General features: G+C 38.1%; 1 protein-coding gene across 2 annotated transcripts in view; it reads right to left on the minus strand.

Moving 5' to 3' along the window:
- The window catches only part of slc12a5a (solute carrier family 12 member 5a), a 55,186-nt gene extending 32,853 nt beyond the window's left edge, over window positions 1-22,333 (minus strand). For both annotated transcript variants that reach the window (XM_042228807.1, XM_014340295.2), the window contains exons 1-3: window positions 22,094-22,333; window positions 21,432-21,569; window positions 4,192-4,338 (exon numbers count right to left, since the gene is read on the minus strand). In XM_042228807.1, coding sequence (XP_042084741.1) covers window positions 4,192-4,338; window positions 21,432-21,569; window positions 22,094-22,318 — 510 coding nt within the window. In that variant the 5' untranslated portion in view covers window positions 22,319-22,333. The remainder of the gene's footprint in view (window positions 1-4,191; window positions 4,339-21,431; window positions 21,570-22,093) is intronic.
- Window positions 22,334-22,537: the final 204 nt, after the last annotated feature.

Genomic DNA, 22,537 nt, shown 5'->3' on the forward strand with positions numbered 1-22,537 from the left:
ATCTCCAAGCCTTTTTTTTTCTCTCCTGCTATTTTTTCCACCATAAAACTGAGTGCTGTATTTTTTCATGCACCACACAAAATCTTTTTATCCCCTTTTTATTAATTATTTATATTTTTATGATGCTGATGGAAAAAAATAATAAGCTGATGAGATTCAGTATCTATATTTTAGAGGTAATTACTAAGATATCAGGCTCAAACATGGAATTACATATTATGTTCTATCAATATGCTGTTTCATTCAGTATGCCCTCTATACTGTCACACAGAAAAATGACGGGGCCGCAGCATGTGTCTGTGCAGGCAGTGTTTGGGATTTGAGGGGGTCGTTCTATAAATATACTCAGCTGGAGGAGAATCTAGGTTGCACAAACTCGCAGACAAACCAACATAAAGTCCATAACCCAAAATGCAAATCAGAGGAACGACACACAGCTCTTACATCTTATAGACCACAAAGTTTTAATTAAACTGTCATGTACAATAAAATTAGCAAGGCAATCCACTGAAAAGCCATACTCAGGCTGGATGCGCCTGTGTTGTCTGACAGAAAGCTCTCATGCAGGGCATTGTCAAGTTTTCAACAGAGACAGTAAATTAAGTCAACACCCTTCAGAATAGAGATGTTAAGCTTTTGAGTGAGGAGGCCAAGTATATGCTCTCTGACAATCAAATGCATCAAACACGATCATCTTGTAGAAGCCAGCCAGACCACTGACAGCAGCGACTTCGATCCTGTGGGAGAGTCTTATGTAATGCGAGTCTCAGGGCCACGGCAGGGTGTCAGTCCAAAGTCACTCTGACACATGACTCTGTGGCAGTGACATTAAAGGGAACCAGGGAGCATCACAGTGTGTCATGTTGTTCTTTTTTACAGACTGAACGTGTGGGGTCTGTGAAATACAAACAGATCATCGACAGAGAGGCAGTTTGCTCTTTATACAGCACAAAAGGAACCTGGTTATGTGATCTGCAACGTTACACTTCACTCAGACCCAGAATCATTACACAGGCTAAAATAAGATGATTAAAACCTCCTCTCTTGAAATTTCACTTTAACACTACTTTGCTGGATTTGGTGCAGGGTCAATGATACCATTCTGGCAAATAAAAATAGATACTACATCTCACAAACAGCGGCTTTCATTCATCTAATAAATGAAAGATCCCTAGTTCAGTCCCGGGAGGAGACACAAATCCTTTGGGGGTTGAGTCAGGAAGGGCATCTGCTGTAAAAATCTGCCAAAGCAAACATGCGGCGCTACCCGCTGTGGAGACCCCTTGTGAATAATGGAGCAGCCGAAAGTAGCTTCTTCTATGTCTCGAAAACAAGAAACTGCAAAACTCTAAACTATGAGTATTTTCAGAAAATTGAGCTTTTTGAAAAGAGTGATAACACAAAAAACCATAACTGCTTATTAAACCGATACAGAAGAAGAAGTTTTATTTCATACATCTCAAACCTCTGTGAATGTTCTTAGTATCAGGAACCTACGTATGTAATTCTCAGCACTATGGACTTGGCAAGACGTAAAAAACATTTTAGGATCCTCTATAATCTTGCTAACGCCTGTGTCCTCAAATATAAACCTGCCACCTTCAAGTGAACTGTCGTTGCTAAGAATATGGAAAGAATTTGGTATAAAAATAGGTTAACTAATATACTTAGATATAGTAAAAAGGAATACTATATGAAGCAATTAGATATAAATAGAAATAATATTAAAAGATTATGGGAAATACTGAACAGTGTTATAAAACGTGGGGCATTTGACACTATAGATCATCATATATTAATAAGAAAACTGGAACGTTACGGTGTCAGAGGGGTAGTTTTAGATTGGGTCCGGAGTTATTTAGGTGACAGGAAGCAGTTTGTGAAATTAAATGGTGGTTGCTCCTTATGTATGGACATTGCTTGTGGTGTACCCCAAGGGTCAGTTTTGGGTCCACAATTCTTCAACTTGTACATTAACGACATCTGTAAAGTGTCCAAAGTATTAAAAATGGTTCTCTTTGCTGACGATACAAACATTTTTTGCTCTGGTGATGATCTGCAGAATTTATTGGAGGATACAACTAATGAAATAAGTAAAGTGAAGTTCTGGCTTGATAAAAACAAATTATCATTAAATTTGAATAAATCTAAACTTATGTTATTTGGAAATAGTAGTTTAAATACAAATGCAAAGATTCAAATAAATGGTGTTGATATTGAAAGAGTCAGTGAAAATAATTTCTGGGGGTAATAATAGATGAAAAACTTAACTGGAGAGCTCACGTAAGATATATTCATTCCAAAGTATCACGTAGCATTGCAATACTAAACAAGGCAAAACAGGTATTCGACAGAACATCACTTCATATTCTATACTGTTCACTGGTTTCACCATACTTAAGCTATTGTGCAGAGGTCTGGGGCAATAACTATAAAACCACATTACATTCACTTTTTACTCTTCAAAAAAAAGCAATTCGAATCATCCACAATGCAGGTTATAGGGAACATACAAACTCACTATTTTTGCAGTCTGAAATATTGAAAATTGACGATATAGTGAAATTCCAAACAGCACAAATTCTATTCAAAGCAAAAAATAAAGAACTGCCAGGTAATATTCAGAGTATGTTTTTTTTGAAAGAAGGAAGTTATAATTTAAGGGGTTTTTGTAACTTCAAAACAGGAAGGTACGTACTACAAGAAAAAGCTTTTGTGTTTCTGTTCATGGAGTGAAACTGTGGAACAGTCTGAATATGGAATTAAAGCAATGTCCAAAGATAAAACAGTTCAAAAGTTCAAGAGTTATAAAAAGAGTTATAAAAATATGAACTATAAAGAAAGGGAAAATATTGAAATTAAGTGAATGTCTCTATTTAAAAAAAAATTCATGATGTTATAATATAGTATATAGTATATCAGAAATCTGTTCACTATTTTTATTACAAATTATATCAGTAAGGACGCTGACTAAATATTAACTGATAATTTATGGAAAAGGGGTGGGATTAAATAAGTGTTTACTTCTTCCCACTCCCTTTCAACATGTAAATTAATCAGAACGGTGGCTATATTGAAATGTATTGATTTTTGTATATTGTATATATGTATATAAATATTTAAAAAAAAATGTATAGTATTTTTCTCTCTCTTATTTTCTTGTCTAAATGTACCTGTATATTGTTTACATGTTTGAAATAAATTACCAAACAAAACAATCTTCAACACTCTGGTTTCCTTTAATGTAAGATTAGTTTAAAAACACTTGCCAGTTTGTCACTTTATTATTACTGCTGAATGCCACATTGTTAAGAGGGAAATGTCTGTGAACTATACTCCTATATAGATAATTGCAGTTATTCTTTGACCACACTGCTCCATTTAAGTAAGCTGTAACCTTAGACTTGCCGTTTAAAACCACGACTGGGTCAACTATCCATATTTCTGTAGATGTAACACATTAAAAATTCTTGGGGGTGGTACCTTACCAGAAAGTTTTCTATTGGACATAAACCAATACAATACATCGGTACAGAACTGTAGAGCAAAGAGGGTTGGGCTGTATTATATGTTTAGCAAAGAAATTGTGCTTAACTAAAACCAAGAAAGAATGTCAACATTTAAGCTGTTCAAACACATTACAGCAAAGCTGTTATCCTTAAAATAAGGGGGATATCTTTGTGAAAAATAAACAAAGATACATTGTGTGTATTGTAGGCTGACTCTGCTTACTAAAGAGACTGATTCTATTTAGAGACTGAACAACAGCTGTATGACCAATTTTACTGTGAAACTACCCCTGGCGAACTATTTTTGGATGAAATAAAAAAGAAAGCCGTTTCGGCTAATGCAGAGAAGTAATTACTTGCAATTCAAAGTATGGCACCACATTAATGGAAAACTACTGCTCACTAATCAAAACACAGAAATTACTGAACCATTATAAACATATTTATATCCTCTGTTTCTCCAACCATATTCTGTGCAAGGTCCTTAATCTTTGCTGTTCTCACCAGAGCCAATAATGGTGATAACAATCTTACACTGCTGAACAATAAATTCTGCTACATCTGCTACCTTCCACTCTACAATATGCTACGCTCCACGAATGCTGCACTTTATAAAACGTGTGAAATTCTGAATTTTCACTATGAACCTGGGCTAAACTTTACAAGAATGTACAACACTCACTGTGGTACAGCACATGAAAACGATGATGAAAGTCCCAATGACACCTCCGATTCCCACCAACCAGGTCATCCTGAGGAACAGGATGACTCCGAAGATGTTTTGGATGCACGGCAAATAAACGCCCATCAGTGTGCCGAGCTGGGGAGCCTGAAAGAAGAGAGGGGTGAGAAGAAAGAGACACCTGAGCATTATTCATGCACAGTTACAGTTTAAGTTTCTCCAAGTACTTAATCTAGATTGTATAACGTTAAAATTCAGATAGCTGTCAGACTCCAGATGTAAATGCTTAGCTTGTCTCTCGCTATAAGCGTTCCACACCAGATGCGCAGCACCCACTGAATGACTCCTGCTGCATTTTGGCAGATATATTAATCAATAAAAGTCAACACATCAGCCATGCATGCTGGGAAGCACAGTTTGCAGTATGTGTTATGTGCCTATTTTTTTTTTTACACGTGCAAAGACCCAAAACAATATAGCAAAACACTGAACCGATGGTCACATTGCCACTAAGGAAAAAGGCACATAGGACTTCACAGATGATTACTTTCAAGGGCCCAATTTGTGATTTTAAAAAGGCCACTTTGGCTTGAATTCGCTGTTGTTGCCACATTAGCGGAGTGATTTACTGCAAACACACGCTTTTGATTATAGGCTCTTTTTTCTTGTTAGTGTAGTTTAACATATATTTAAAATTAGAATCATTTGGGTTATTTTTTATTTTAAGGATAGCTGTAAGAAGACATAATGTAAACTGGAGTTAAAGAGTGTGAAAGGCTTACAAATTCTATGCCAAAATATACTTTTCAGTCCTCTTGCTTAAATATATGTCTCTCCTACATTCCTGCTTCCAAATCCTCTGCTGACTACAAAAACAGTTTAAGCCCAGGAAATAAAGAAAACTTTGAGATCAGAAAGCAGCCATGTGACCAATCTGTTCAATGAATGCATGAAATATTACTGTATTTCTTTACAGGCTGGGTGTTTGTGTGTCTTGGTGCTGCAGTGCAGTCCCTGGTGTGGATCAGTTGACAAAGACAGCTGCTCTGTACTGCTCTGTGCTCAAGGCTGATCTATTGAAGGCAATTACTGACGCTCGGAGAATCACGACATATTTTGTTGCACTTCTTATTTATTAATAGAAGGATTCTCTTGCCGAAGGTTTTTGGATGCACTTGATGTGAATGCGTTTGCATGAATTTGTTAATGAACAGTATATGAGTGTTTCCAGTGTGGGTCTGTACCGTCATGATGGCATTTATTAAATCTGAAGGACACAGCAGCTAACCCTGTACATAATAGAGAAATATTAATTTCCTGCTCGAGGACAGCTTGGCCAATGACAGGTAATTATTCTAGTATCCAGCCATGACCCATTTTACCAAGCGACCTTCACTGTCACATCATTAAATCACAGATACATGAACGAAGCTTCTTTGCTGCATGTTTGCACTTAAATGCAGCTTAAAATTGTGAATAAAGGATTGATTAGCTGTAGATTGAGTTAGTAAAGATGCTAATACACAGAAAGGTTACAAAAATGTTTCAAGTATTAAAAACAAAACAGCAGCTGGGTGATAAAAATTTATCTCAAATGGGAAATTACAGCTAAACTGGGAACATTACGTCTATATAATTATACACACAGTGTTTACTGAGCTTTACTCGTACAACCAAAGACTTTCGTTAGGATAGGAAGTACTGAATCATAGATAGCTTAATTTGGCCTAACTTTATCCCCATCGTCAGCAGTAACTGCCCTTGAAGTGACAGTACAAGGGTCTTTAGGTTGCTAATTGTTCACACCTGACAAGGTGTGGATAAAGACATGCCTGGGTTGGCTCATTATCACCTCCCTGCTGTGTTATCTTAAGTTTTATCCCTTGATTTTTAACGCTGGATATCTAGTAATTTAATTATTTTTCCTAATAAATCACCACGTCACCCAAAAATGTATCTTGTTGCTCACAAGCTTTGTGGGTTGTAAAACAAAATGAACTTCAGCAGGCAACGTGCTTACAGACTTATGGCTTTGATACAACATAAGGACATAAAAATCAAAGAAGCTTATAATTAAAACAAAACAAATGATTATATTATACCCAAGTACCTGATAACTTGAATGAAATTACAATATTGTGCCCATAATACTAATGTGACAATTCTGTAAATAATGGCCTGTTTTGGGTAATTTGGTACAGATACAGATTTGGAAATATTATCATAGGAGATGTCTTAGTCACAATGATAATAAGGTGAAACTCTAACATTGCGAAACCCCAACGTTCACAATTTAGGACCTTGCATCTGATGACAATAGGAGACCTAAATATGTGTTTATGTGTAGAAGTTCTTTTAAAATGTATGAGATTCTCTAGGACAAAAAATAAATTGTGCTGGTGATTCAGCAGCATTTTGTTACCAAAAATCATGTTGACAAATCTTTCTCGGGTACTCAGCATGAACAGTTACATGTTTCATTAAAGCTGAGATATTAACTTTTCCTTTTTTACTCCATAATCTACAGTTACTGTTGTGGATGATCATAGCAACACAGCCAAAATTTCAATAACATGTAATCCATGTGAAAAAGCTCAAGCTTTAGACTGCTCCTACTCTTGGCCCTGTATGATATCAGTGAAAGCAGATATCCTTAATACTGTCATCACATGCAGACTGGTTATGAACACAGGTCCACCCACCTGCTGTTCAAACCTTCTGTTTTATAGTGGCAATCAGAATAAAGTTGGCATAAGGGGAGGGGGAACAGACCTAAAACGTCTTATTGCAGACATTTGATAAACAGGAGGGCAGTACCGAGGCACAGCAAAATATTATGGCTGAAATTGTGGAGCTAAAAATGAGCATAATAAGTCATTATTTCAACACTCTAATGAAAATCTGGTTTTGCCGATTTATTGAACTATAGCTAATAGCTTACTGCAGGGGAATCAGTAAGAGCCACGCGCAAAAAGGTTACAGTATGTCTGGGCTAATTTGGAAACAGTGTCACACAGTTACGTGAGCAGGGAGCTCTTAGCTTTTGCTTTTTCACATAAAAGCGTTTCTTCCATGATTACGTATTTTAAACTCTCAAGTTCAGCGTTGGTTTCAAAATGTATGATGAAATAATGATGTGCTCTGGGGAGAACCTTAAGTGGTTCGTGGTTATCAGTCATGGCCTCTAATATATTTCTTCAACAAGGGTTATTAAATTTGCTGTAGCAAATGGACACTACACAAGATGGAGAACTTAAAACCACGAGGCCCACACGGGGAAGTGACAGCAGATGCTGAATTCATAATCCAGACTTTTAATCAAATCATCCTGACAAGTGGCTGACATCAAATGAATAATGTTGTGTCTGATGCTAGAGTATGTGATTTGTTTGGAGAGGCCTGCTTTCCAGCATTAATAATGTATTGTTTGCAGAGAGGAGCAGAATGAGAGAGGCAGAGCTGGAGAGACACGAGGCAGAGCAAGTCCAAGCAGGTCTTACAAATATAATTATCTTCTAATTTCCTTTAGATAAACAACAGAGCAAGTGCTCACACTCGGAAATGCAATTAGCAAGGTTATCACTTTGGAAGCCCCTGATTACCTCACCAGAAGCACTCAGTTTCTCATATCATATCATATCTCAGTATCTGATTATATATACCTTACCTGTCAATGGACAAAACTGGTCATATGCTACATGACAGGTATTGATCCATTCTACAAACTGACCAGACCCCATGTTCCTGAACAAGCCTGATGGGCTGGTGCCCCACTCTGCCACCCCCAGGGCCCAACAGATCTACTGAGTTCCCACTGTGAGACACCACAGAGAAGTCAGGACATGAATGGAACCCACACAGTATTAAGAATAGGCTGATAATGCTGCAACGGATTAGTGTTTGCTCCCTCATGATATTTAACTTTTTTAAGTTTCTAGCTGACATAACTTGACATAATACACCATTCAAAACAACAAGTGTGATACAAAACAATGAACCAGCCATGCAACCGATGAGTGTTTTGACTTCCACCAACTGAGAGAGCTGTAAAAGAATGACAAGTGGGTAAACTTGTAAAACATTTGTGTTTTTGCATGCTAGCAGCTTTATATTCTGTATTTTAAAGACTGGATAACCATTAGAAGACAAAAAAAAATGCAACTGATTCCAGCATAAGTCAATCTTCCATTGGTTCACCACATAGCCTAGCACTGTATGTGATTCCTAATGTTTTCTTTGCTTTTGATTACAAATTTCTATTTGGCTAACACAACTGAATTATCATCAGCGGCAATTTTAATCAGAAATATTCGTCAATTATTTCTTTTGTTTTTGGGCATTTGCTCACACAAGCCTCTTCAAGATGTCCTTGGAAACTCAATGTTTTTAATTTTTTTTTGCAGCTGCAGGATTAGATGTTATATTGATTATTAATCAACAAAAAGAGTAGTAGATGAAGAGATTATAAAAATAATCATTAGTTCCCCTCCGGTTTTCTTGTTCTATTATTTGCAAGATTAACAAAGTAAATCTAAACTGCACTGTTGTTAATCCGACACTTCAGTTTTTCCATAAGGTGTTTGTTATATTTTCCCTGTGTGTGTACACTCTGTCTTTAATATGGCTGACATGTAATCTACAGCTTCACCTCTCGCACAACTTAATCTTCGCAGCGGGGAACCTCTCAACTTTCAGGCTCGCTGTGCTTTAATCAAAGATCCACATCTTGGGCTCCGCAGGTTGCTCGAGGGAGCAGCTGAGAACAAACCCCATTCATCTCTTTCATATCTCCCACTATATGATTATTATTAACGGCACACTTTGTCAGTTGTCTAGGGTATGTAAATAAGATTGCTACTCACTGTGCCCTTCAGTGTGTGGCAGAGAGCATTTCTCATCATCTGCATGTCAGCGTAGACAAACCCAGTGTAAACCTTGAAAGGACTCATATTTGTAAAACTACATATATATTATCTAAGAGGTGGTTTTACTTCTAGTGTATATCTCTGGTCTGTGTGCACCTGATATATGTTATGTTGCTCGTCAGAAAGACAGCACAGAATCACTGTACTCTGCTTTAAGGTTCAGTTTTTATTTAATGAAAAAAACAGACAAACAGTAGGAGTAGTATTAAAGTCAAACAGAGAAATAAATTTTAATTCATAGAACTAAAATCCAAGAAACTCAAAATAAAAACACACATTTAGGATAATTAAGACACAATTTCACTTCTCCTCAGGTCTTCTTATAACTTTTCAGTTCTCTTCTTTCTCACCCCAGCAGCAATCCTGTAATTAAAAACACTGCCTTTCCCCTGGCAGGTCCTTCAGGGACTTGGTGTGTAATATACATTAGCACTTAGGTGCTGCAGGCAGAAAGGCACCCCTGCCATCAGCACTTTGTTGTTTGACTCAAAATTGCTGCCACTGCACAAAGTGGGCTGAGGTTAGTTTGTAACAACAGGTATGTTATTAAAGGAAAGCCTGTGTGCGCTTACATATCGCAGACAAAACACCTTCAGGAAGCTGGAGCTTTGTAATTCCTTTCAAGGTGGGTGAATCTAATAACAACAAGAATTTCCTCGCTGCTCATCTCTTTTCCTGGGGTGGCTGAGAAGTAGAGCAGGTTATCTACTAAACAGAAGGTTGGTGGTTCAATCCCTGGCTGCTTTGGTGTGGTGCCAAAGTATCCTTGGGCAAGATGCTGAACCTTGACTTGCTCCTGATACATTCATCAGAGTGTGAATGTGTCAATGTTAGATAGAAAGCACTTAGACTTGTATAAATGTGTGTGTGAATGTTGTATAAAGCGCTTTGAGGGCTCAAGCAGAGCAGAAAAGTGCTATATAAGAAATAAGAACCAGTCCATTTACCAGTAATGTTAACCCTTCAAAACCTGAACCATGAAATAACTGCCAGAAATCTTTAATGTTTTGATGATGGAGTGTTTGTTGAACTTTTAGACAAAATATACAAAAATATATCAAATTTTAATCTCCATATACGAGTTTGAATTTGTATCACATTTGCTACATAAGCCATATTTTTGCAATTCAGTCATTAAAAATGTGTCATGCAATTTATGTCATTTTTTGAGCGTAAAAAGAAGTCACGCTGATGATGTAGAAGTCTCAAAAACTCGTTAACAACTGCTTTGTGTTAAATACACACACGCTGGGCTCTTCATCACACGGACAGATCATTTGCAGTATTCACTCACTGGAAACTGTTAAAGAGTTGTATAATATCAGCTTCCTACAGGGGTTGATTATTATCAAATACAGATAAGGAAAAAGAGTATGTCTTTTTGAATTGAAATAGCAGAGGTTAGATTGTGGAATCTGAAAAAGATAACATCTTGAATAGAATAGTTTGTCAGAAAGGCTTACAGAGAAGTGAGAAAATTCAGTATAATATTTGTCCTTTAATGCGTTTCATACACAACTGTAGACTTAGAGGAAGGCAGGTTGAAAGCACGACTGATAATGCAGATTATAATAATCTGCGCTAAAAGGTGTGTAAATACAATTGAGTATTACAACAGCAACAAGGTGTTTATGCCCTACCACAATCCACAGAAGCACAACAAAACCAAAGTTGGCAGTAACTCTCTCCAGACTGCAAAATGTCATTTTCCCCGCCTGTTCTCCCACACAATGGAGAACCACAATCAAGCAGACCTTCAGTGTTGGACTGCTGCATGAGTGTCTGTGGTACCTAATGGCTGAGTGATAAATTATAATCCAGCTTTGACAATAGGGAGGCTTTGGAAAAAAAAACTGTCTGTCTGCTAGAAATCCTGATTGTTATATAAGATGTACAGACACAGAAAACAGATACTGGATTGGGGGTGTGGGGGCCTAAACAGAGTCCTAAACAAGATAAAACACTTCTACGGATTTGTTAAACAGCCAGCAACAAAACAGAAATGGGGTAAATTAATGAATGCTTGTAATGACTTTATATTGAAAACCAGCCTAAAACAGATTGAATGCTTGTACATGCGTTGAATCAATGACCCTCTTGGGAGAAAAGTCAGGGCATTTACTGAAAGTACTGCTTTTCAATTTTCATTCAGTTGGTGTTTCATTACTTCATTTTGTGGATGGGGAATGCAAGTCTGACCAGCATCTGCCCTGATAAATGCACATGCTCACATATACACAGGAGTGTCTGCTTAATGGGCCACAAGCCAGCAGTGTGATTTCCCTGGAGAATGAGCCACCAAGAGCAAAGGGAACACGGACTGCTGCAGAGCCACAGGTAGGGCCAGCGAGGCACCACTGAAAGAGGAAGAAACAGCTGCCCACCGATCCCCTGGGAAGTGCAGTCAACGCACCACATGGATGGCTCAGGTGTGCTAGATGCACAACAGGACCTTTCAATACATCTGCTGTGGCACCTACTTCAGATTCACTGCCTCCTGCTGCCCTACCACTTAGCACAAGTCTATCACCAGACTGCATCTCGGTCTCTGGCCATCTTTTTTAGCTTCATATCCATCACAAGCATTTTTCTCACATAGCTATACACCAACTATGCACCATTTTGTAGATTTATAAAAAAGAAAGACTTCTCACAGCCAGAAAAATGCTGTTCTTAATTTAAAGACCATCTTAACTCCAAACAAGAAAATATTCACATTTGTCCATAAACCATGAGAAACTGATTCTTTCAAAATCTGTGCAGGGCAGAAAAGGAAGATTTTCCTTTAAAAAAAAAAAAAGCATTAACTGGATCTCTGGTACCTCCTCTTTGCCTCAGCTCCTGCTCTGTGTCCTAAAAAGAGCAGATGCTCTTTGTAGGCCAGGTCAATAGATTGTGTGAATGAAATGTATACTAAAGTAGGTTTCCTTAGCCTTAAAGTGGTTTTAGTTGCCTTGAAGTAGAGCAGACATGTGATTCCACTTGATTTTCTTCTACCTATACTATCATAATGATAAGTTTTCATATTAACCAAAACAAAATGCTGTTCTCCCAAAACTCCTTCTTTTTATTTTTTCTACTTTTTGATCTGTAGTATGTCACAACCAGAGAATATCCTTAATATGGTCATCTTGGGTGCATAGCTCTGGCTGTGAGCACAGAATTATTACCTGCTCACATAGTGTTCAAAACCTTCAGTTTGAGAAAGCCAGCCAATGAGAGGAAGACGTAAGACAGGAGGAAGGGACTCGAAACAGCTTATTCAGACAGCTGATGGACATGTATTTTTTTAGATAACATAAATCTTCCTTTAAAACTGCATTTAATTTGTTATATGCTACATACATCCATATCCCCCCTCCTTCCTTTTCCTATGTTACTCACATAGTTTTAGTTCAACCTTCCTTTGAACATCTCTTACCCTGCTGAGGCTAGCAGTTCTATGTTGAATTTGGGGAAGTGCAGATTTAAAAAGGGAAGGTGAAAACAATTCCAAATCCCTGGATAGCCCGAAGGGAAAGAAAATGAAAGAGAAAGAGGGCAGAGAAGTATGAGGAGATGGAGTACACACTACTTCTGACTGAGTTGAGAGGAAGGGAAACATCCAGGCCTTCACAGTCTAGGACAACCTGCCAAGCTGCTTAGGCTGACAAAACCAGCGACATCTTTTAAATCACTTCTTACAGGAATTTGTTATGCTTACAAGCAGGACCAATATGTACTGCATGTACAAATGTCTGGATTTTCTTTTAAATGTCTGGTTGGTGTTGCACCTGTTTGTGGAGAACTGCTGATAGAAATGTACCGATGTTACTGTGGAATCATATAATTGAATGCAAGAGTGTGAAATTGTTTCCACTTCCTGCAGCAAATCAGTGGTATCAGTGCACATAATTATTTCATGATTAATTTGTCACTTTGATAATACATTAAAGTACCGCATTGTGTGTAACATATGGGTGGTTTCTCTACCTGATTTGGTATAATTCAGGAGAGAGAAGAGGAGACGAAAGAACAAGTAAGGACAGATAAAAGGGGGTGGATAAGAGGAGGGGGATCCGCACAACTGTTTCATTATTTTCATTACCGGCAGAGACCGAGGCGTGAAGTGAAGCGAGAGAGGTCAGGGGAGGTGGGGGGAGAGGGGGGTAACAACAGAGAGGGAGGCAGACTGGGAGCTTGTAACGCAATCTGCACGCTCTGCTGGCCAAACCGGAGCTGATAGGGCAAATGTGTTTCTGCTCAGGTGTGCTGAATTATTAAACAGACAGCAAGAGGAGAGACCAGCGAGCATCAGTCTTCCTGACCGGCTGTGGATGAACCAGTCACTCTGCGGTCAGCTGGGTTTCTGTCTATGTGTGTGTGCGTCTGTATGTGCGAAAGTGTTTTTAAAAAAATAATAAAAACATTGAACACTGTAGCAAAATATCCTCTGTGGAAATCAAGACGCACCACCTCTAAATAGCATCTACATGTGTTACTAGAATATTCTAGGTTCCACCACAAAGCCTCATGTGTTACAGCCAGCTGTGAAACCGCTGTTTACGCGCACTCCCAGATTTAAGGCTGACAGACTCCTTTTCCACTAATGCACATGTACTGCTGCTCCCTTGTGTTTACAAATTAAGATCAAGAGTGACATGCCAGAAACAGACACGTGAGGTGAAAATGCACTCTAAGCTACTATGTGGTAGATACAAATGAGCACAATAATCAAGAGAACTTAAGCAATGACATTTTAGATGAGAAGATGGATCATTTTTCTCCTAATTCTTTCAGTCAAATCATTAATTTTGTGCAAATTTGATGTAAATGACATTTATCTTGGGAAAGATTTAACATCTTGAAATTATATCTTTATTTCCTCTTTTATCAGTGTTGCAGAGCTGGAACAATTAGGCAATTAATCCATGAGCTCACTGGCAGAAAAATAATTGGCAAAATATACTGAAATTGATTTAATTTTTCAGTCATTTGATGATGACAGATGCTAAATTTTGCTGCTCTTTTTCATACTGAACGTATCCAGTTTGGGGACTTTTTGCTACACAAAACATGTCATTTAAAGATGTGAATTTTAACACGTTTTTGATATTTCATGTAAAATAAATAATAATCTGAAATTTCACAGATACTGGGCTAATAGGCTCAGAAGAACAAAAACATCTACTGAGCCTATTAGCCTGGTATCTGTGAAATTTCTATTTCTCCCCACTGTGAACACGTGCATGCTGCTCTAACATGAATTCACATTAATCACGATACATTCTTCAGAAAGCAGCTGATGGGAACGCTGATCTCATGCCAGTCTAATGAGAAAGGGAGGTTGGGAGGGGTGAGGTCAGAGCTGAGAGCAAGGATCATAAAACACCCAGAAGGGAAACATTTATGTAAGGGGAACATTACACTCTAAAAAGCAGAGTACATATGGACAAGTGTTCCTTCTTGGCAAGTGTAGTCGTTTGGAAAATGACATGAATAAAAGAGGTTCATATGTTTGCATTGTGTTTACTGTTGTGCATACAAAAAGCACAATTAAGAAAATACCGCTGGATATGTTATCTTTATTTTTGTTTGCTTGTTGTTGTTGTTTTGAGAAACAGAATATAAAAATACTGAAAACTAACTAAATCTATACATTAACAACTAGAAACACTACAAGCTGCATGCCTAAAGACTGATTAGCAACCTCCAGCAACCACCCACCAACCACTTGGGGAATATATATTTTTCCTTTTTGATCTGTGGTTGCTACCCAGTCTCTAGATCTGTGTGATTGAGCCCTAAGTTAGTCACTAATTCAACCCACACGTAAAATAAACACCAAGGATTAAAGTGTTCATGTTCAGATAACTTCCCAGACACATTATTTTTCACGCTATTCTGCAGCAAGAGTATATTAAATGTTATATTTAGATGATTTGGGGATACGGTAAAGAGACTGAAATTCACACCCAAACTAAGCTGTAACATTTTAACATTTACAGAGGAGAAAATGTGGTATTTGATTATTATATATTAAACCAGAACCCAGTATTTTAGCAAAGCTTTATCAAATGTTAATAATCGAATGCCTAAAGTGAGATATTGCCAATATACAAAAAAAAAACAAAAACAAGCCTTGCCTTCTTGTACAAGTTTTCTCAGTTGCTTTGGAAGATATCGAAAATGATTCTTAACATTTACAAAAACATAAAAGCAGCTTTTCAAATAAGATTTTGTTCTCTAAACAATCAGAACTAACAGCTGCATACAATGGATTGTCTGCGAAAGCCTGTAACAAGACAAGTTGTGACAAATTCTTACGCCACTGTTTACAAATACAAAAGTCAAACAGCTTAGTGATGTTAATAAAACTGCATACTCTACTGTGAAATGCTTTCTGATGTAAACAACCTCTTTGATGACAATGATTAAAAATGCACTAGGCTGCTCTTTTTTCCTGTCTGGCATAGAACAATTTAAACAGTGCAGACTTTCAGATTACTGCATGTGGGGCATCGACTGCAACAGTTCTGCTGGAGAATCACAAATCACCTTTGTAGTTTTACTGGTTCTACTGTAACTGGTTGACATCTTTGTGACACATTAAAAAAATGATATATATCACAGCAGATGCCTGCAGAGGCTTGATGAGATATCACCAGATTCTCCATGTGCTGCGGTGCAAAGGTATCTGTTGCTACTGTAAGCTGGTGGGAATCTGGAACTTGAAAATCAGGTTGTAACACTAACAGTTTACCATTTATAATGAATAAATTAATTAATGTGAATTAACTTTAGTTACCGGTAATAGATATATATTGCTAAGCTCTGCAAAATTACATAATCAATAATTGTTGAGTTTATAATTGATAGTGTCAAACATTTTTATAACATTATGCAACATTATGGTCAAATTGAAAATTATGGTAATTAAATAAGAACACAGACCAAGGTTTGCTCTAGGGCAGGCATAATACACACTGTGACTCACAAGTGACTAGTGTATGAATATATACTGTCATTTTGGTTTCCCAGTCACATCTACACTGGTATCTGATTTTAAAGCACAAACATGCTGAGGGTGAAAATCCTTAGCTTGAGTCTTCAGAAAACAACCATCTTTTACATTCATCTGGTTATGATTTGCCATTTAAAGTTGTAACTAACAGGTGTTTACATTTCAATAATATTCCTGGTTTTCCCCCTTTGTGCTTGTATCCAGAGCTGTAAAACAATATTGAATTGCTTTTTGTATTTCCAAATGAGAAGTCGAACAAAATATGTAGGAAATTCTTGACAAATTATGAAAACCCAATGAACCATTTCACATGGTCAAAATAGCTTTTGATCAAAAGAACACACATAATTGATAATATAGGAATCAGCAGCCTTAACTTAAAACCTGCTTTTATGATGTGACTGGATGATTTGGAAGGTGTTGAAATTCAATTCTGATCTGAGAAATGCACCAGAGGGACTGCAAAAAACTGTAAATGGGTAAAGTCAGAGAAGATTAGCTTTGACTGGTTTCCATCTTAACCTTTGTGACCTCCAGCCTGATCCCTCATGTCACACACCATCCAAATCTCTAATCTTGGTTTTCACACTGAACAAAAAGGCTACCGCTTCTGTCTCTCTCTTCCACAACTCACTCTCATCCTAACTTGGGGGACTGATGATAAAGGAGACAGAGGGAGTGGTAGGTGGAGTGAAGCGAGAAATGGAGAGGGAAGGTGATTTTTTTGGGAGGGTTGAGTCCGCTGTGTGAGCGATAAAGCGCCACAGGCTGCCTTAATGAAAAGCCTCTCACAGCGATGGGGAGATTGCCTGTGGAATGGGCTACTGATTGGAGGACCAGCAGCTTGGTGTAGCATGGAGACTAATTCAAGTATTGAAGGAGTTCGGATGACGGGGGGAGATTAGTGCTATACCATAGTGATATCTGAGCCAAAGACAGCTGGACAAATATACCTTACATTTCAAACAACTGGGAAAGTTGGGTCAAAGTGGCAATACCTCACTGTCAACTAGTTCAAGAGTGACGGCATGTTAGGCTCGTGTACATGGTTGTTGTCCTTAGCTGCTCCCAACAGGATAAGCGAAACCAGTAAGAGGCATAGTTACATCTGTTTTCAGAAACATTGCCCCATTGATATTGATAGTAAACAGATCTGTTGGGTGTTTTTCATGAGCAGACAGCAGTCCCAGTGAAAACTGTCCACAATGAGGTCTGTGGCTTATCTCAATACACTCTGAAATTGTGTTTGGAAGTAAAGGCTGCTGTTGATGTCTAAATGTGATTTAAACTGTAAAAAAGCTGAAGGCAGAAGCCTCAAATCTCATAACTAAATAAAATACAATTGCCTGCATGGTAGGATAACACTTGAAGAAAACTGTTATATCATAATGTTTTTACTCATATGGGTTAAATTATCATCATCATGGAATATAAAAACCTGTTTCCAATTTCATTGTGTAACTGTAAACATGAATAAATGCTGATCTTTACTTGATGCCATGCTTACCATGTTTACCACATGAGTTTAGTTAGCATGTTAAAATAGGTTACTAACACTAAACAAAAAGTGCAAGCGGGGCTGCTGGGAACGTTCTGAAGGTTTTTCGGCACTGAATAAATAGAATACTGTACACATGTAACTTCTGTCGGTGCTGTGCTTTTTTGGAAATCGAATTTCCCAGAGGAACCCACCCGAGGGATTAATAAAGTTCTATCTAATCTAATCTAATCTAATCTAATTTAAGTTTAATGGAGCTGGATAAAAAGTTAAAATGTAAAAAAGGCAAGAAAACTTTAAAGGGACATAAATGGATGCCACAAATATGATGGTGAAGACACTGAGCTCAAAACATGAGGAAATGATTTGTTCTCCAACCAGTTGGGGAGTGGTTGCTGGCTATCTCTAGACAAAATTTGAATTCAAAAATAAAAGTTGTGCATTTTGAAACATGTTTGCTGCAGATTAATAATACATCTTTTGCTTCTGTGTTCTCTGTTTCACTACAAGTCGGTGAGCAGCTGGGAAGCGTCTATAGACAAATCAGCATTTTCCATGCAAATGATGCGTGACTGTAGTAATGTGCTAATGAGCCAAAGAATTACAATGAGGTTTTTAGTGTAGCACTGTATACTTCTTTACGACCAATTTCACCCAGCAACTTCCAGCAATCACTCACCAACCAGTCAGGGAATACACATTTTTCACAGGTGACCAGTGGTTGCTAGGGGTCACCGATTGGTAAGACAGTAACTATTTCAATCTGGTGTCAGATTTCTGAACACAAGCATGAATAAAGAAACAGATGTATTACTCTTCTTAGACTTATCCCTGCCGTTGATTTAAACTCTTTTCCCCAGATCTGCTCTATACCTAGATGCTGGAATCATCTGGAGCCACAGCAGGAAAAGTACATACTGAATTGGATATAATAGGTGAACTGGCATCTCATGTCATCATCACTGATCTTTCTCAAGGTTAAAAAGAAAAAAAAAATACCTGAGTGACAGAGAAACAGGACAGGAAGGAAGACAAGAAGTGGATAGAAGCAAATATATAAGGGTAGGGAGAGATAGGCTGATTGGACACACGAGAAGACAGACAGTGTCAAAGGTCATTGAAAAGCTGTCAAACTGTCACTGCTGTAGCGTCTCACTTTTTAAATGTGTGTTTTATCTCATGTGGGTTAACTCTGAAGTCAGAAACTTTCAAAAGTTGGTGTGAAATATCTTAACACGTGTCACTTTCCATCAGTCTGTTGTCCTAATTTGGCATGAGCTCCTTCACAAATTATCATTTGTCATTGAGTTTCAGCTTTGCTTGTCACTGCATACCTAACACCATAATTTCCCACAGGATTAATAATGCAGCAGTCTGTCCATCAAGTGCTGAGAAAAAGCCAGAAAAGTAAACCACTTCCTGCTGGCATCTCGACACCAACGGCAGAAAATATCATGGGATGATATGGAAGGAACTCATTAGTGAGTGGCATTTAAGCTGCAAACCCATAACATGAACCGGGGATTTATAATATCAACAGAAAATGATTGGCAAGTCCTAAACTGGTGGAGATATTCAGGCTCTCCAGTGACCGTGTTAACAAAACAATTTAAAACTGTGCTGTTGGGGAAACATTATTTGATCTTATGTAAATTGCAGCTCTATATTTGGTAACACTTAATGACCATCCACTGGCAACAGGAACATGGTCCTTTCTGGTTGAACGAGTTTTTCAACCAGGAAGAGCCATAAATAATTCTACTGCTGCAAATGTAAATCCACAGGCAAAAGATTTATCTGTGCACATTGCATCATACTGAGTGGGGAGTTAAGTCAGTGGAAGTTAATTTTAGTAATTTGTTTAAGAAGAAATAATTTTTCATAACCAAAAACCTGGCCCATTTTTTGAAGACAGCTTACACTATCATTTCAACATTAGTTTTTATACTGCAGCCAGTAAGATCATTACTCTGCATTGGAGTACACTGTTATTGCTGTAACATTTAACTAATAAGATGCAGCACACAAATATATCTGAACATTTATGTTCTTTTAAGCATTTTAAATATATTCTTTATAGTCTTTAAAGAACAGATAAACACATCAGGAGTTATAAACATTACTATGCACTAGTCAGCACATTCACATTACATCCAGCTTTTTCCAGATAAAGCACTTTTAATGGAGCAGCTCAGTATAACACAGTCGATTTGAATCCACATTTTACCATTTAGTGTTTGCTTCTGTCGGAGTCACATGTTGACGCAATAATCGCCTTTTGCGGCAAAAAATGGTCAAAATATGCCAGAGAAAATACACAAAAATATAATATAACAATACAACTAAGAATACAAATACACTGATTATGAACTGAAACACTTATAGCAACTTTAAAAGGTGTCTCTGATGAATATATCTTCTTAAATAAAACACAGATAAAATTTTTCTCGTGTTGTGCTCGTGACAACATTTCTATGACCTTTTGCATCACAGAGATAACCTTGTTTCCCCATGCATTTGCACTTACCATACTGTATAGGTTAGCGTGTTGTATAGACCAATCCAGTGACCAATTTGTGTGTTCCACCATTTTTCAGTGCCAGAGACAGCAGCAAGGGTATTTGGATCGACGATAGCAGGGACTGGCCCCTAATTACTGTTTGTATGTAATGCTGACTTTGTGAAAGTGTGGCTAACCTTGGTACATGCTTATATTTCACAATCTAAGGAGCTTGGAAAGAAAAGCGTCTGGACTTGTTTAAGTTGCTTGAAGACGTTTCACCTCTCATCCGAGAAGCTTCTTCAGTTCTAAGGTTAAATGGTGGAGAGTCCCAGATTTAAACCCAGTGGGAGTTTTCCCCCACAGAGGGACAAAGGACCCTCTGGTGATCCTCTACCTAATCACATGAGCCAAGGTGTGAAAACGGGTGTGGGTCACAATCAACCAGGGTTTCGGGTGAGCTCATTATGAAACCTGGCCCCACCTTATCATGTGATTTCCTGATGGCCCAGGATGTGAGTGGGCGTTAAGACGTCTGGGAAGGGATCTCAAAACTGGATTATAGATGGCAGAGAGTTGGTGTCGTAAACCACCGCCTCTGTTCAAAGATGGTCGCTCACAGTGGACATAAATGGCTTCTTTCACTCCTCTTTCAAACCATCTGTCCTCTCTGTCCAAAATGTGAACATTGGCATCCTTAAAAGAGTGACCTTTGCCCTTTAGATGCAGATGAACTGCTGAGTCTTGTCCCGTGGAGGTGGCTCTTCTATATTGTGCCATGCGCTTGTGAAGTGGCTGTTTGGTCTCTCCAATGTAGAGGTCTGGGCATTCGTCCCTGCACTGTACAGTCCAGGCGCTTTTCTTTCCAAGCTCCTTAAACTATGATGACCTGGATGACTGAGAGCCTTCACAGACATATATTTCACAATAATGCTACAATTGGTTGCCTGAGTTGGTTTATTCTGTGACCATTGCTTCCCCTCATTAACATTAGCTAAGCATTGTTAACCTAGCTGATGTAACGGTGCTGCTCTCACAGTGCCTTTCAGGCTGAGTAACTTCTACTTGATAAGCTACGTAGGCAGATGCAAATTAACGATACAACTAAATATAGTACTCTTATCAACAAATTAACAAATTCTGTTAATATTCTTCATCTACTTCTTCCAAACGCTGATCCTCTAACAGGGGTACATTTGAGCTTTCCATGAAAATTAAATGAATGGTACTCTCTTAGAGTAGTTGACCTTTGGTACTTTATTTGTCTATAAAATCTGTTGTATGTTTCAGTGCATATATTTTTAAGATAAATACCTTAACAGGTTTCTTGCGTGATGACTCAGCCTCATTGTTTTCAGCCTCCTCATGCTCCTTGCTACCTTGAGGCAGGTTAGAATAGTTGGCCAGGCTACTGAGAAGAGATGACACCATGGGGCTGGTGTCCATCTCCTCCTGCAGAAAAACAAGCAGACAGGAAGGTTGCAATCAGCATTTTAGCCAATATTATTAACAATCTCAATCAAACAAGTGAACTCTATAAAATGACCAATCACTTAGTGGCTGTTTCCATAGATCATTGCAGATAAGAAGCCATTTAATCTACTTGCTATCCTCTTTTGTGGATTTCAGCTCATTTGAAACAAAAACAAGTGTGCACACCATAAACCCCCTTTTCCTGTTCAATCTAGAAATCCCACTGAGAAGACATTGTAAATACATCTGTGCAGAGCGGAGGCAAATTGCCTCATTGAGGTTCAATCCTGCACCACTCTGAGATTTTCTTGCTTTAACCTGAGGTTCCCACATGCCCTTCACACAGTAATTACCCTCATTAATCGATGTCAGAGCCCCTATTCAATCACTGAATTGTGAAAACGAGTGTATCCTGCTTCTTACCATCGCATCTGATTGTGTGTGTTAACAAAATCAATGTGTGCATGTGTGTATGTGTGTGTATGCGGAGTATTGCATTATACCTCAAACAGGGCCATGTTCTTGCGGTCATATTGCTGAGTCTTCTCTGTGGCAGCATCACTGCTGTTGATGAAGGGGCTGCTTTCCTTGGGGTTACTGTCTCCTGGAAGAAACAAACACACATCTACTTTTAGAGTGGTCTGAAATAAAGCAGAGGACAAAGAGCATGTTAGGGGAGAGGATAATGCACAAGTCAGACAAAAGATTCCTGATGTCAAAGGAATCATTTTTGCAACAACTAAAAGTAACAACTTTTAAAAATAGGTAGACTTTTGGAATAAATACTTTTTTATCGTTAAAATAAAGAAAAAACACACAGAATGCTCAAAGCAGAGGACGTCTGATAAGGAAAGCTTGCCATCTCCTTGAAGCAGTCAGAAATGCTGAGCAAGAGAAGCATACCTAATGGACTGTGTATTGACAATATGTGAAGTGCTATGTATTCC

Source organism: Haplochromis burtoni, unplaced genomic scaffold (genome assembly GCF_018398535.1).
Source record: "Haplochromis burtoni strain Fernald_Lab_line unplaced genomic scaffold, NCSU_Asbu1 Contig_353, whole genome shotgun sequence".
NCBI lineage: Eukaryota > Metazoa > Chordata > Actinopteri > Cichliformes > Cichlidae > Haplochromis > Haplochromis burtoni.